The sequence below is a fragment of the Taeniopygia guttata genome, chromosome 22, assembly GCF_048771995.1.
Source record: "Taeniopygia guttata chromosome 22, bTaeGut7.mat, whole genome shotgun sequence".
Taxonomy (NCBI): domain Eukaryota; kingdom Metazoa; phylum Chordata; class Aves; order Passeriformes; family Estrildidae; genus Taeniopygia; species Taeniopygia guttata.
In genome coordinates this window covers 3,686,343-3,699,092 of record NC_133047.1, presented here as the reverse complement: position 1 = coordinate 3,699,092, position 12,750 = coordinate 3,686,343, and the positions used below count along the sequence as shown (strand labels likewise).

Genomic DNA, 12,750 nt, shown 5'->3' with positions numbered 1-12,750 from the left:
CTGCTTGAGCTTGTAAGAAATCCTATATCGCAGAGTTTCTATTTTAACACAGAATTTCTATTTTAACATTACGTTGTAACCTAAAACTGTATTTAACACGCTACTTAAGAGAATTAATACAGCATAACTTTGTAACATCACACACACAATATTCATTGTAACATTGAAAAAACAATCATAAAATATGCATTTTTCACAGGATATAAAAGAAAGTACTTTGGAATCAATGAAAAAATTCTAAGTGACGAAAAAAAGGATTTTAAGTGACGTAAAATAATCATGCGCCGCCCGGGAATCGAACCCGGGTCGCAAGAATGGGAATCTTGCATGATACCACTACACCAGCGGCGCGGCTGGAGAATGGTGCCTCTCCGTGTCCCTCATGGTGTCGCCGCCCGCAGCGCCCCGGCCGCGCTCCCGGCCCGCCCATCGCCCTCTGCCCTTCTCCGCCGCCATGCCGGGCGTCTGCCGGCTCCTGCCGCTGCTGGCCGCGCTCTGCCCGCCCGCCCTCAGCCTCCGCCATGGCCCCTCCAGGATCGGTGCGAACGCAGCGCCTCATGGCCGCCCGATGGGCTCAGGGGAGGCGGCTGTGGGAGGGACGGGGAATCGGCCGGGGGGAGCTGTGCAGGGCAGCCGGCCGAGGGGTGTCCCGTGAAGGAATGAGGGGATCGGTGAGGCCCAGGCCTTGATTCCTCAAGGGGATCCTTGAGGAAGGTGTGAGGAGAGGATCCTTTAAAGGCCATTGAGGGGATGTGACATGGGAGGCCCGTCAGGGGATCTATATGGGACAGGGAGTAATGGGGGGATGTCCCTTGAGGGATCTGAGGTGCGGGGAGCCATGAGGGATCTGTGAGGGCCAGGAGGTGCCACTGGGATCCTGTGAGGGGATCCCTGAGGGTGAGGGAGGATCTTTTAAGGGCCATTGAGGGGATGTGACATGGGAGACCCATCAGGGGATCTATATGGGACAGGGAGTAATGGGGGGATGTCCCTTGAGGGATCTGAGGTGGGGGGAGCCATGAGGGATCTGTGAGGGTCAGAGGGGTGTGTGGAGCATCCTTTGAGGGGATCTGTGAGGAAGGTGCAATGGAGGGACCTCCTGAAGGTTGGGGGGCTGTGAGGGGATCTTTGAGGGTCAGGGGATATGAGGGGGGTTCCATTGAGGGGATCTGTGAAGGATCTGTGGGGTGTTCCCTTTGGGGGATCTGTGGTGCAGGGGTCCATGAGGGATCTGTGAGGGGCTCCATTGAGGGGATCTGTCCTGCAGAGGGTCCAAGAGGGATCTGTGAGGGGTTCCCTTGAGGAGATCGGGGTGAGGGGTCTGTGAGGGATCTGTGAAGGGTTCCCTTGAGGGGATTGGGGTGAGGGGGGTCCATGAGGGATCTGTGAGGGGCTCCATTGAGGGGATCTGTCCTACAGGGGGTCCATGAGGGATCTGTGAGGGGTTCCCTTGAGGAGATCGGGGTGAGGGGTCTGTGAGGGTTCTGTGAGGGGTTCCCTTGAGGAGATCGGGGTGAGGGGTCTGTGAGGGATTTGTGAGGAGTTCCCTTGAGGGGATTGGGATGAGGGATCCATGAGGGATCTGTGAGGGGTTCCCTTGAGGGGATTGGGGTGAGGGGGGTCCGTGAGGGATCTGTGAGGGATTCCATTGAGGGGATCTGTCCTGCAGAGGGTCCATGAGGGATCTGTGAGGGGTTCCATTGAGGGGATCTGTCCTGCAGAGGGTCCATGAGGGATCTGTGAGGGGTTCCCTTGAGGGGATTGGGGTGAGGGGGGTCTGTGAGGGTTCTGTGAGGGATTCCATTGAGGGGATCTGTCCTGCAGAGGGTCCATGAGGGATCTGTGAGGGATTCCATTCAGGGGATCTGTGGTGCAGGGGGTCTGTGAGGGATGTTTGAGGGGGGTGTGTGAAGTGGTGGCTCGTAGGGGTGTGAAGGTGACCGAGCCCCTTCTCCCAGCCGTGGTGGGCGGCGGGATCGGCGGCTCGGCCGCCGCGTATTTCCTGCGGCAGAAGTTCGGCCATGGCGTGCAGCTGCACGTGCTGGAGAAGGCAGCGGTGGGCGGCCGGCTGGACACGCTGGACATGGAGGGTTCTGCCTACGAGGCAGGGGGGTCTGTGATCCACCCCCTCAACCTGCACATGAAGCATTTTGTCAAGGAGCTGGGTGAGCATGGACCCCCCACCCTGGTGTTTCCCAGCTCCATAATTATTCCTCTGGGGTGCTCTTGGTCCCAATCTGCTGGGGAACTTCCCTCGAAAGAACAAGGCTTGGTAGCCCTCATATCCTTCCCCAGTAGCAGCCCATCTCCTTCCCCAATAGCCTGCCCTTCTTTTCCCAATATTCCCCCATATCCTTCCCCAACAGTTCCTCTTCTTTTCCCAATATCCCCCCAAACACTTCCCTAGTAACCACCTTTCTCCAATATCCCTCCCCACAGGCCACTTTCCTTCCCAAACTGCCCCCATCACCTCCCCCATGCCCCCTGTGGTACCCCAGTCCCACTCCAGGCAAAGGAAACCCACATTGCAACAGGAATGGTGTCACCTCTCCCCAAGGTGACCCAGTTATGGCATCATAAAGATCCAAAGATCACCTCTAATCACTCCCTGGCCCGTGATCAAGGGCTAATTCCCCTTTCCACGCTTTGGGAACTCCAATCTTCAGTCACTCACCTTAGCAGCACAAAGCCAGGTTCTCTCAGGAAGTTCAAATTAAGGTGGAACAGCTCTACTTTTCCCTAAATTCCCTTTTTCTGTCCTTCTCCTAAAGGCCTCTCGGTTGCCTCACCCCAGGGCAGCCTCGCGGGTGTGTACAATGGGGAGGAGTTTGTGTTTGAGGAGAGCAGCTGGTCCTTCATCAACCTCCTCAAGCTGCTCTGGCACTACGGCCTCAACCCCCTGCGCATGTCCATGTGGGTGGAGGACATCCTGGACAAGTTCATGAGGTGGGATGGGGTCCTGAGGGGGAAAAACTGGGAGAGGACCTTAAAAACACCACATTCCATGGGACACCTTCCACTGCCCCAGGTGGCTCCAAGCTCCACAGCCTGGCCTTGGACACTTCAGGGATGGGGCAGCCACAGCTTCTCAGGGAAACCCTGATAAAAATGCCCAATATGGAACCTAAACCTGCCCTCTTTGTCCTGTGCCTCCAGGCCCTTGTCCTGCAGCTCCCACAAAGCCACCCCACGAGATCCCCCGCAGCTGCCAGGGCCACAGAGCTCATTAACAGAGACCATTTCTTGTCTGCAATGAAAGGATCTACCGGTACCAGATGCACGACTACGCCTTCAGCAGCAACGAGCGCCTGCTCCACGCCCTGGGAGGCGACGACTTCGCGCGGCTGCTCAACCAGAGCATCGACGAGGCCATGCAGAAAGCAGGATTCTCCCAGAAATTCATCAACCAGGTGGTTTGTCCGGCCATGAGGGTGAATTACGGCCAGGGGGTCGCCATCAATGGCTTTGTAGGTGAGTGTTTGGAGGTAGCCTCCCGTCCTGGGTGTGGGAGAATGGATTGGAAGAGAATAGAGATGGTTCTGTGGGCAACCTTGTCCCTGATGAGTTGCAGCTCTACTAATTACCAAAGAGTGGAAGCAGCCTTGCCCTTGATAGGTCGTGGCTCTGTCCAGTAAGGATGTGTGTTTTAAAAGAGTGGGTTGGGTGGTCGTGAGAAAGAGGAGGAAAGAGGAAGAAGAGAGAAGGGGAGAAGAGGAGAAGGAGTCAGTGTTGCATGGTGCTGCCCATTTACAGAGAAAAGATATGAAAGTTTACTGTAAAGGATAATAAAGGGCTGATGCCACCATCTTTGGTGTCAGTCATTTGAGTCCACCATCAATGGGGAAAGGTTTGGAAGTTTACTGTAAAGGATAATAAAGGGCTGAAGCTTGCCACATCTTTGGCCTCAGTTCTTTTGAATCTACCAGCAATGGGGAAAGTCATTTGAGTCCACTGACAAACGGACAAACTCTGAGAAAGGAAACACTGACAAAAGCTAACACCGACATTTGGGTGTTGGGTTCCTGCTCCCTGGGCTCCAAGCTCTGTGTCCCAAAGGGATGTTTGTCTACCCTGATTTTGCAGTTTGTTTTTCCAGAGTTTCCCTGCTCTGACAGTGGTTGTTTCCTTGCAGGTGCTGTGAGCCTGGCCGGAGTGCAGTCGGGCCTTTGGTCTGTGAAAGGGGGGAACAAACTCGTGTGCTCTGGACTCATCTACTCCTCCAAGGCCGAGGTTATCCCAGGAACAGTCGTGTCCATAGAGCCAAAAACCAGATCCAAGCGTGGTGGTGAGTGGGGTTGGAATTCCCTTCAGAGGGGTGGGCATGGTGACACTGGAGAGTGACCTTGGCCCCTTGGGGCTTCAAAATGAAAATTCCTCCCTGGGAGGGCGGAGAGGAGCTGGGATGGAATTCCCAGAGGAGCTGTGGCTGCCCCTGGATCTCTGGAAATGTCCAAGGCCAAGCTGGATGGAGCTTGGGGCAAGCTGGGATAGAGGAAGGTGTCCCTGCCATGGAACTGGATGGGCTTTAGGATCCCTTCCAATCCAACCCATTGCACGATTCCATGAAAACAGAGCTCAAAACACAGCGGTACAACCTGATAAATCCAAATGTGGTGGCATTTTGAAATGGCAGGGACAGTCAGAATCCCTCCCAGCATGGGCCAGGATAAAGGAGTTGTTCTCCGCAGGGGACCCGGTGAAGCTCTACGAGGTCACCTACAACACGTCCTCGGGGCTGACGGGGGACACCTACGACATTGTCGTCATCGCAGCTCCGCTTGGCCGCAAGATGGCCGACATCACCTTCCGGAATTTCGACCCTCCCATCCCGGAATTCCGGAATCCCTACCACCAGACCGTCACCACCTTGGTGCACGGGCGCTTGAACACCTCCTTCTTTGGCTACCGTGACCCCCAGGCTTTCCACTTTGGGGCCATTTTCACCACGGACAACCCCAAACTGTTCATCAACAGCCTGGGTGTGGTGTCCCCCGTTGGGGACACGGGCACGGGCGGGAAGCTGCCGTTGCCGTCGGCCGTCTGGAAGGTGTTCTCCAATGAAGAGCTCACCAAGGAGCAGCTCGGTTTGCTCTTCTCCTCGTACGACTCGGTGAAGGTGAAGCCGTGGCTGGCGTATCCCCAGTACAGCGCTGCCGAGAAGCTTCCTCCCATCGTCCTGCACGAGCAGCTCTACTACCTGAACGGGCTGGAGCGCGCCGCCAGCGCCATGGAGATGAGCGCCATCGCCGCCCGCAACGCCGCCCTGCTCGCCTTCCACCGCTGGCACGGCCACAGCGCCAGCGTCGACCAGGAGGACCTGCACGAGAAGCTCAAAACGGAGCTCTGACACGACCCCCACGGCTTAATTAACACTAATGAACTCTGTGCTTCGCCCTCCGAGGAGGTGTTTCGTAGGATCATTGGATCCTTACAGTTGGAATATCTTCAAGATCATCGTGACCTGCAAAATCTTCCAAAAACATCAAGACCATCAAGATGCCCTGAATAACTCTGATGAACTCCATACTTTGCCCCTCCAAAGAGGTGTTTCATGGGATCCTTTAGGTTGGAAGAGCTTTAAGATGCCGTAGTTAACTCTAATGAACTCCATACTTCACCCCTCCAAGGAGGTGTTTTGTAGGATCATGGGATCCTTAAGATAGAAGATCTTCAAGACCATCAAGATGCTGTAATAAACTCTAATGAACTCCATACTTTGCCCCTCCAAGGAAGTCTTTCATAGGATCATGGGATCCTTAGTTGGAAGATTTTCAAGACCTTCAAAATCACCAAGATCTTCAAGACCATGAAGATCTTCAAGATGTCATAATTACCATCAATGAACTCTGTGCTTTGCCCCTCCAAGGAGGTGTTTCATAGGATCATGGGATCCTAAAGGTTGGAAGAGCTTCAAGGACTTCAAGGCCATCAAGACCTTCAAGATCATCAAGACCCTCAAGGTCATCAAGAACTTCAAGTCCAACCATCAGCCCAACCGCGTTCACCATTAATGATGTCCTCAAGTGCTGCGTCCATGTGTTGTTTGGACACTTCCAGGGATGGTGACTCTGCCATAACCTAGGCTGGACAACCCTTCCTTCCATGACAAAATTCTTCCCAATATCTCATCCTGACGTCCCCTGGTGCCACCTGGAAGGTGTTTGGCCAGCTCTGGAGGGAGCAGGAGCAGTGAAGCGTTCCCAAGTAAGCTGGGACGTTTTCCTCACACAAATCCATGAGTTTTCCTCAGTTTTCCTTGATTTAGCCCTGTCTGAGGTTAGGGAATTCATTAAAAGTGCCATGTTGACCCCCAAAGTGCCCTCCAGCTGGGAATATCGACTCCCTGGCTGTCCATCCCTCTGCCCCAACTTTTCCCAAGGGTCTGCCAAGGAATTGTTCCTCAGGGTGGGAAAGAGGGAGAACCACCAACATCCATGGCCGTGTTCAGGTACAAAGTTAATAAAGAATTTAATGACCTGAGTGTGTTTTAAGTAAAAAAACCACCAGAAATAGTATAAATTGAACTTCCATAAATAAAAGTTTTCCCAGGATTGGGAACAGAATTACCACCGAGCTGCCAAAAACTGGTGCGACAAAGGCTTGATTTAGGTCAACCATTACAAAATTGATTTAATAACAAAACCAAAATAATTGTACACTCGTGGGAGGCATCTTGGACGAGGGAATGGAAGCAGTGGGTGAGGACTTGGGGTTTTCCAGGGGTTTATACTCGTTCCAAAGCTTCCAGCATGATGATGCTGTTCCCTCGGATCACCTGGAAGGGGCAAGGTGAGAGCTGTTACCTCCGATCTAAGGGTTCCTTCCTTCCAGTTTTGTTTCCCCAAAAATCCTTGGAAATCTGGCTGGAATTCCCTCGCAAGAACCAAAATGGACTGATTTTAACCTGAAATCCTCAAGGATCACAGAATAGCAGAATCCTTGAGAGTGGAAAAGACCTCCCAGTGCTTCCCAGTGCACTCACCACCCTGCTCCCAGTATTCCCAGTGCCTCACCACCCTGCTCCCAGTACTCCCAATGTTCCCAGTGCCCTCACCACCCCACTCCCAGTATTCCCAGTGCCTCACCACCCTGTCCCAGTACTCCCAGTCCTCTCACCGCCCCATTCCCAGTGTTCCCAGTGCTCTCCCCACCCCACTCCCAGTACTCCCAGTGTTTCCAGTGCCCTCACCACCCTGCTCCCAGTACTCCCATATGCCCAGAGCTCTCATCACCCCACTCCCAGTGCTCCCAGTGCCTCATCACCCTGTTCCCAGTGCTCCCAGTGCCCTCACCACCCTGTTCCCAGTACTCCCAGTGTTCCCAGTGCCCTCACCACCCTATCCCAGTACTCCCAGTGCTCCCAGAGCTCTCACCACCCCACTCCAAGTGTTCCCAGTGCCTCACCACCCTGTCCCAGTACTCCCAGTGCTCTCACCACCCCACTCCCAGTGCTCCCAGTGCCTCACCACCCTGTCCCAGTACTCCCAGTGCTCCCAGTGCCTCACCACCATGCCGATGTTGTTCTGCTGCCCGCCCGCCGCCATCTCCACGCACTCGTCGATGACGAGGTTCATGAAGGGGTCGAAGCCGCGCAGGATGCCCTGCACGTGCCGCCCGCCGTTCAGCTTCACTGCGGGGAGCCGGGCCTTAGGGTGGGCACCCCGAAACGGGGCTGTGCACCCCAGACCTGCAGCTCCCTTAGGGCAGGCACCCCGAAACGGGGCCGTGCACCCCAGACCTGCAGCTCCCTTAGGGTGGGCAGCACCCCGAAACGGGGCCGTGCACCCCAAACCTGCAGCTCCCAACCAGCGGGCACCCCGAAACGGGGCTGTGCACCCCAGACCTGCAGCTCCCTTAGGGCGGGCACCCTAAACCTGCAGCTCCCTTAGGGCGGGCACCCCAAAACGGGGCTGTGCACCCCAAACCTGCAGTTCCCAACCAGTGGGCACCCCGGGGGAGAATGGGAATGATTGAGCACAACCCGTTAATGGGATAAGGGGAACAGAGTGAATTTTCAACTCGTGTTATAGGTAAAGTAGTGAATTATTAATGAATGAATTAGAATTTTAATTAATGTGCTGTAAGGTCGGATATCAGCAGCCCTGACCTGCTATCTGGGCTCTGTGAGGGGTGGGCGGGGGTCCCCAAAAACCGGGCGGGGGGCTCAGGAGTCCCCCACAGCGGGGCTGTGGAGGGTCCCCAAAACCGGGCGTTGTTGGGGGGCGGGACCCCAACAGCGGGGGGCGTGAAGGGGATCGGGGGTCCCGGGGCACCGTGAGGGGGATCGGGGTGGGGGTCCCGGGGCACCGTGAGGGGGATCGGGGTGGGGGTCCCGGGGCACCGTGAGGGGATCGGCGCGGGGGTCCCGGGGCACCCTGAGGGGGATCGGGGCGGGATGGAGTCCCCGGGCACCGTGAGGGGGATCGGGGCGGGATGGAGTCCCCGGGCACCGTGAGGGGATCAGGACGAGATCCGCTCCAGAACTCACACGACAGCTTCTTGTCCATGAACCTGCAAGGAGACGGCAGCGGGTGAGCACCGGCGGGTGGCGACCGGGCAGGAGCCCCCCCGCCATTATCCCCCCCACGAACCGCGCGTCCCCCGCCGCCGTTACACCGGAGCACCGGCCAGCGGCGGTCCCGCTTCCCTCCGCCCTGCCCCCCTCGCCCCCAGACCCACTTTTTCAGCTCGGGCGGGTGCGCTTTGCTCATGGCGCCCGCAGCCCCCGGCCGTCCCTGCCGCGCTCTGACGTCAGCGCGCCGTGCGTCTCCCCGCGCCAGCCAATGGCGGCGCGCGGCACGCTCCCGCACTCACCCGAGTAGCGGCGCGGCCGGGGCAAGGCAGCGGGGCGGCAGCGGGGGGCGGTGAGGGGAGTGCGCGGCTACACGGGGAGGTACGGCGGTATGGCCGCCATCGTGCGCGGCGCGGCGGGGCGCGTGTGCACACGTGTGTACACGTGTGTGAGTGTACATGTGTGTACATGTGTGTACACGTGTGTGAGTGCACACCTGTGTGCCTGTGTGCTACACCTGCACAGCCGTGTGAGTGTGCCCACCCGTGCCCATGTCTGTGTGTGCCCAGGTGTGCACATGTGAGTGCGTGTGCCCCCGTCTCTGTGTGTCCAGCTGCCCAGGTGTGCACACATGTGGGTTTGAGTGTGTCCCTGTGTGTGTTTGAGGTGTGCGTAGCACCAGGGTCACCTGAGGCCAGTGTGGGACCACACTCACACCCCACACACCCCACACCTGCACACCCCACATCTGCACACACCTGCACACACCTCTGTGCCTGAGCATCATCCCCCAATGCTCCCCCTTACCTGCAGTGTCCCCTCAGCACCCAGCCTGTCACCCCCTCACAGCCCCCCATCACCCCCAGTGCCCCCCAGTTCTCCCAGTGCCCCCCATCACCCCCCATGCCCTCAGTGCCTCCCAGTTCCATCACCTCCAGTCCCCCCAGTTCCCCCATCACCCCCAGTTCCCCCATCACCCCCAGTCCCCCCATCACCCCCAGTGCCCCCCAGTTCCCCCATCACCCCCAGTTCCCCAATCACCCCCATCACCCCATCACCCCCAGTTCCCCAATCACCTCCATTCCCCCCCAGTTCTCCCAGTACCCCCAGTTCCTCCAGTCCCCCCCAGTGCCCCAATCACCCCCAGTGCCCCCCAGTTCTCCCAGTTCCCCTATCACCCCCCATGCCCTCAGTACCCCCCAGTTCCCCATCACCCCCAGTTCCCCCATCACCCCCAGTGCCCCCATCACCTCCAGTGCTCCCCAGTTCCCCAATCACCCCCAATATCACCCAATCACCCCCAGTCCCCCATCACCCCCAGTTCCCCCATCACCCCCATCACCCCCAGCCCCCAGCACGCCCGCGGTCGGTGGGAGCTGCCCTGGCCTTTAATGATCTCTTGGGGCGGTCCCCGGGGTGTCCCCGGTGTCACTGCTGGATGCTGGCCAGCCCATCCCGCATCTTCTTGGCCATGCTGGGCACGAGGCGCAGGTGCTGCTCCCCGCAGGTGGCCAGGCAGGCGTCCAGCTGGTCCCGCACGCGCGGCTCCGAGCCCCCGGCCTCCAGCGCGTCCTTGGCCTGGTCCGAGCACTGCAGCGAGCAGCGGCTCAGCCGGTCCTGGGGGCAGCGGTCAGCGGGGCTGGGGGGACTGGGGGACACTGGGAGGGACTGGGGGTGGGGCTCATGTCCTGCCCAGGGTCCCAGTGCTGTGCCCAGGGGTCCCAGTGTTGTCTCAGGGGTCCCAGGGTGGGTCCTGGCGCTGTCTCAGGGGTCCCGGTGCTGTCCCTAGGGGATCCCAGAGGGTCCCAGTGCTGTCCCCAGATGTCCCAGAGGGTCCCAGTGCTGTGCCCAGAGGTCCCAGAGGGTCCCAGTGCTGTCTCAGGGGTCCCAGGGTGGGTCCTGGCACTGTCTCAGGGGTCCCAGAGGGTCCCAGTGCTGTCCCAGGGGTCCCAGTGCTGTGCCCAGGGTTCCCAAAAGGTCCCAGTGCTGTCCCAGGGAGTCCCAGAGGGTCCCAGTGCTGTGCCTGGGGGTCCCAGGGTGGGTCCCAGTGCTGTCTCAGGGGTCCCAGAGGCTCCCAGTGCTGTGCTCAGGGGTCCCGGTGCTGTCCCAGGGGTCCCAGGGGTCCCAGGGGTCCGGTGCCCCCCGTGCTCACCTGGAACTGCTCCAGCTCGGCGGTGACGATGGCCTGGGCGCGGGTCAGGGGCGCGTGGCAGCGCTCGATGCAGCGCTGCACCTCCTGCATGGAGGCAGCTGCGTCCTCGCAGCAGCGCGCGCTGCAGCGGAACATGGCGCCCTGGGGACACGGGGCACCAGGGGTTAACGGGGAAACGGGGGACAACTGGGGACAGCAGGGGTCAGGGGGACACTCTGGGGACAGCAGGGGACACCCTGGGGACAGCAGAGGGGTCAGGGGGACACCCTGGGGACACGGTTTGGAGGGAGGGTCAGCCGGGGACATGGTGGGGCATCAGTGGGGGACACTCTGGGGACACTTCCAGGTGAAGGAGACAGTGGGGACACTCTAGGGACACTTTCATGTGAGGGGGGACAGTGGGGGACACTCTGGGGGACACTCTGATGTGAGAGGGGACAGTGGGGGACACTCCCAGGTGAGGGGGGACAGTGGGGGACACTCCGGGGACACTCCCAGGTGAAGGGGACAGTGGGGGACACTCCCAGGTGAAGGGGACAGTGGGGACACTCCGGGGACACAGTGCAGAAGGGTCACCCCCAGGGCCATGAAGGGAAGGGGGGGTCACAAGGGGTCAGTGGGGTCAGTTTGGGGGTCCCAGACCCCTTGGGGGGAGCAGCCGGGTGTGCCCCGAGCATGGGGGGGCACAGGGGATGAACTGGGGGGGCACAGGAGATGCACTTGGGGGGCACAGAGGATGGAATTTGGGGGGGGTCTCAGTGATTTAGGGGGTGTCAGGGTGTGTATGGGGGGGTCTCAGTGATTTGAGGGGGGTCTCGGGAGGTGTATATGGGGGTCACAATGAATTTGGGGGGTCTCAGTGATTTGGGGGGGTCTCGGGAGGTGTATATGGGGGTCACAATGAATTTGGGGGGATTTCAGTGATTTGGGGGGGTCTCATTGAATTTGAGGGGGGTCTCAGGAGGTGTATAGGGAGGTCACAATGAATTTGGGGGTATTTCAGTGATTTGGGGGGGTCTCAGTGAATTTGAGGGTGGGTCTCGGGAGGTGTATATGGGGGTCCCAATGAATTTGGGGGGATTTCAGTGAATTTGAGGGGGGTCTCGGGAGGTGTATATGGGGGTCACAATGAATTTGGGGGGATTGCAGTGATTTGAGGGGGGGTCTCAGGAGATGTATATGGCGGTCACAATGAATTTGGGGGGATTTCAGGGTAATTTGGGGGGATTTCAGGGTGATTTGGGGGGGGTCCCGGCGCTGCCCGGGGCACCCACGTGTGTTGTGTGTGTGTGTTGTGTGTGTGTGGGGAGGTACAGCAGCAGCCCCGGGCCGGCCCGGACCCTCCCGGCGTGTCCTCCCCGGTGTCCCCCCCGGTGTCCCCGGTGTCCCCCCGGTGTCCCCCCGGTGTCCCCCGCTGTCCCGGTACCTGCATGGCGCGGATCTGTTCCCGCTCCAGGCCCTGCACGGCGCTCTCCACCGCGGCCTGCACCCGGCCCTGCGCCGCCTCCGCCATGGCCACCGAAACCCGCCCTAAACCGCCCTAAACCCGCCCAGAACTGCCCTAAAACCGCCCTAAACCCGCCCTAAACCCGCCGAGAACTGCCCTAAACCCGCCCTGATCCGCCCTAAACCCGCTTTAAACCCGCCCAGAACTGCCCTAAACCCGCCCTAAAACCGCTTTAAACACGCCCTAAACCCGCCCTAAACCTGCTTTAAACATGCCCAGAACCGCCCTAAACCCGCCTTAAACCCGCCTAAAACCGCCCTAAACCCGCCCAGAACGGCCCTAAACCCGCCCTAAACCCGCCTTAAAACCGCCCTAAACCCGCCCAGAACTGCCCTAAACCCGCCTTAAACCCGCCTAGAACCGCCCTAAACCTGCTTTAAACCTGCCCCGAACCGCCCTAAAACCGCTTTAAACCCGCCCAGAACGGCCCTAAACCCGCCCTAAACCTGCCCTAAAAACACTTCAAACCCGCCCAGAACCGCCCTAAACCCGCTTTAAACCCGCCTTAAACCCGCCTAGAATCGCCCTAAACCCGCCCAGAACTGCCTTAAACCCGCCCTAAACCCGCTTTAAACCTGA

At 58.9% G+C, this 12,750-nt stretch overlaps 3 protein-coding genes and 1 non-coding gene across 6 annotated transcripts; 1 reads left to right on the top strand and 3 right to left on the bottom strand.

Annotated features, from left to right (window-relative positions):
- Positions 1 to 280: 280 nt before the first annotated feature.
- On the bottom strand, positions 281 to 351 carry TRNAG-CCC (transfer RNA glycine (anticodon CCC)). The gene has a single exon. It is a non-coding gene; the product is annotated as a tRNA-Gly (tRNA).
- Positions 352 to 403: 52 nt separating this feature from the next.
- Positions 404 to 6,477, top strand: PCYOX1 (prenylcysteine oxidase 1). Its single transcript, XM_030289956.4, has 6 exons — positions 404 to 539; positions 1,959 to 2,165; positions 2,772 to 2,946; positions 3,260 to 3,471; positions 4,133 to 4,285; positions 4,689 to 6,477. The coding sequence occupies exons 1-6, from the start codon at positions 455 to 457 to the stop codon at positions 5,345 to 5,347; spliced, it is 1,491 nt and encodes a 496-aa protein (XP_030145816.4). The 5' UTR covers positions 404 to 454; the 3' UTR covers positions 5,348 to 6,477.
- A 127-nt stretch (positions 6,478 to 6,604) lies between these two features.
- SNRPG (small nuclear ribonucleoprotein polypeptide G) lies at positions 6,605 to 9,987 on the bottom strand. Of its 3 annotated transcripts, none has more exons than XM_072917532.1 (4): positions 9,899 to 9,987; positions 8,489 to 8,511; positions 7,506 to 7,630; positions 6,605 to 6,775 (listed from the first exon to the last, which is right to left on the bottom strand). In XM_072917532.1, the coding sequence occupies exons 2-4, from the start codon at positions 8,505 to 8,507 to the stop codon at positions 6,725 to 6,727; spliced, it is 195 nt and encodes a 64-aa protein (XP_072773633.1). In that variant the 5' UTR covers positions 8,508 to 8,511; positions 9,899 to 9,987; the 3' UTR covers positions 6,605 to 6,724.
- Positions 7,519 to 12,222, bottom strand: FAM136A (family with sequence similarity 136 member A). Its single transcript, XM_032752363.3, has 5 exons — positions 12,091 to 12,222; positions 10,665 to 10,805; positions 9,899 to 10,129; positions 8,489 to 8,511; positions 7,519 to 7,630 (listed from the first exon to the last, which is right to left on the bottom strand). Exons 1-3 carry the CDS (start codon positions 12,175 to 12,177, stop codon positions 9,941 to 9,943), a joined length of 417 nt encoding a protein of 138 aa, XP_032608254.2. The 5' UTR covers positions 12,178 to 12,222; the 3' UTR covers positions 7,519 to 7,630; positions 8,489 to 8,511; positions 9,899 to 9,940.
- Positions 12,223 to 12,750: the final 528 nt, after the last annotated feature.

Excerpts from the sequence above, each read along its gene's own strand:
- PCYOX1 (XM_030289956.4), top strand. The coding sequence starts at position 455 with ATGCCGGGCGTCTGCCGGCTCCTGCCGCTGCTGGCCGCGCTCTGCCCG. Across the intron at positions 2,166-2,771 it reads GCATTTTGTCAAGGAGCTGG|GCCTCTCGGTTGCCTCACCC; the intron begins GTGAGCATGGAC and ends CTTCTCCTAAAG. Across the intron at positions 4,286-4,688 it reads AACCAGATCCAAGCGTGGTG|GGGACCCGGTGAAGCTCTAC; the intron begins GTGAGTGGGGTT and ends TGTTCTCCGCAG.
- SNRPG (XM_072917532.1), bottom strand. Across the intron at positions 6,776-7,505 it reads AGAACAACATCGGCATGGTG|GTGATCCGAGGGAACAGCAT; the intron begins GTGAGGCACTGG and ends TGCCCCTTCCAG.
- FAM136A (XM_032752363.3), bottom strand. The coding sequence starts at position 12,177 with ATGGCGGAGGCGGCGCAGGGCCGGGTGCAGGCCGCGGTGGAGAGCGCC. Across the intron at positions 10,806-12,090 it reads AACAGATCCGCGCCATGCAG|GGCGCCATGTTCCGCTGCAG; the intron begins GTACCGGGACAG and ends CCGTGTCCCCAG. Across the intron at positions 10,130-10,664 it reads CCGAGCTGGAGCAGTTCCAG|GACCGGCTGAGCCGCTGCTC; the intron begins GTGAGCACGGGG and ends CGCTGCCCCCAG.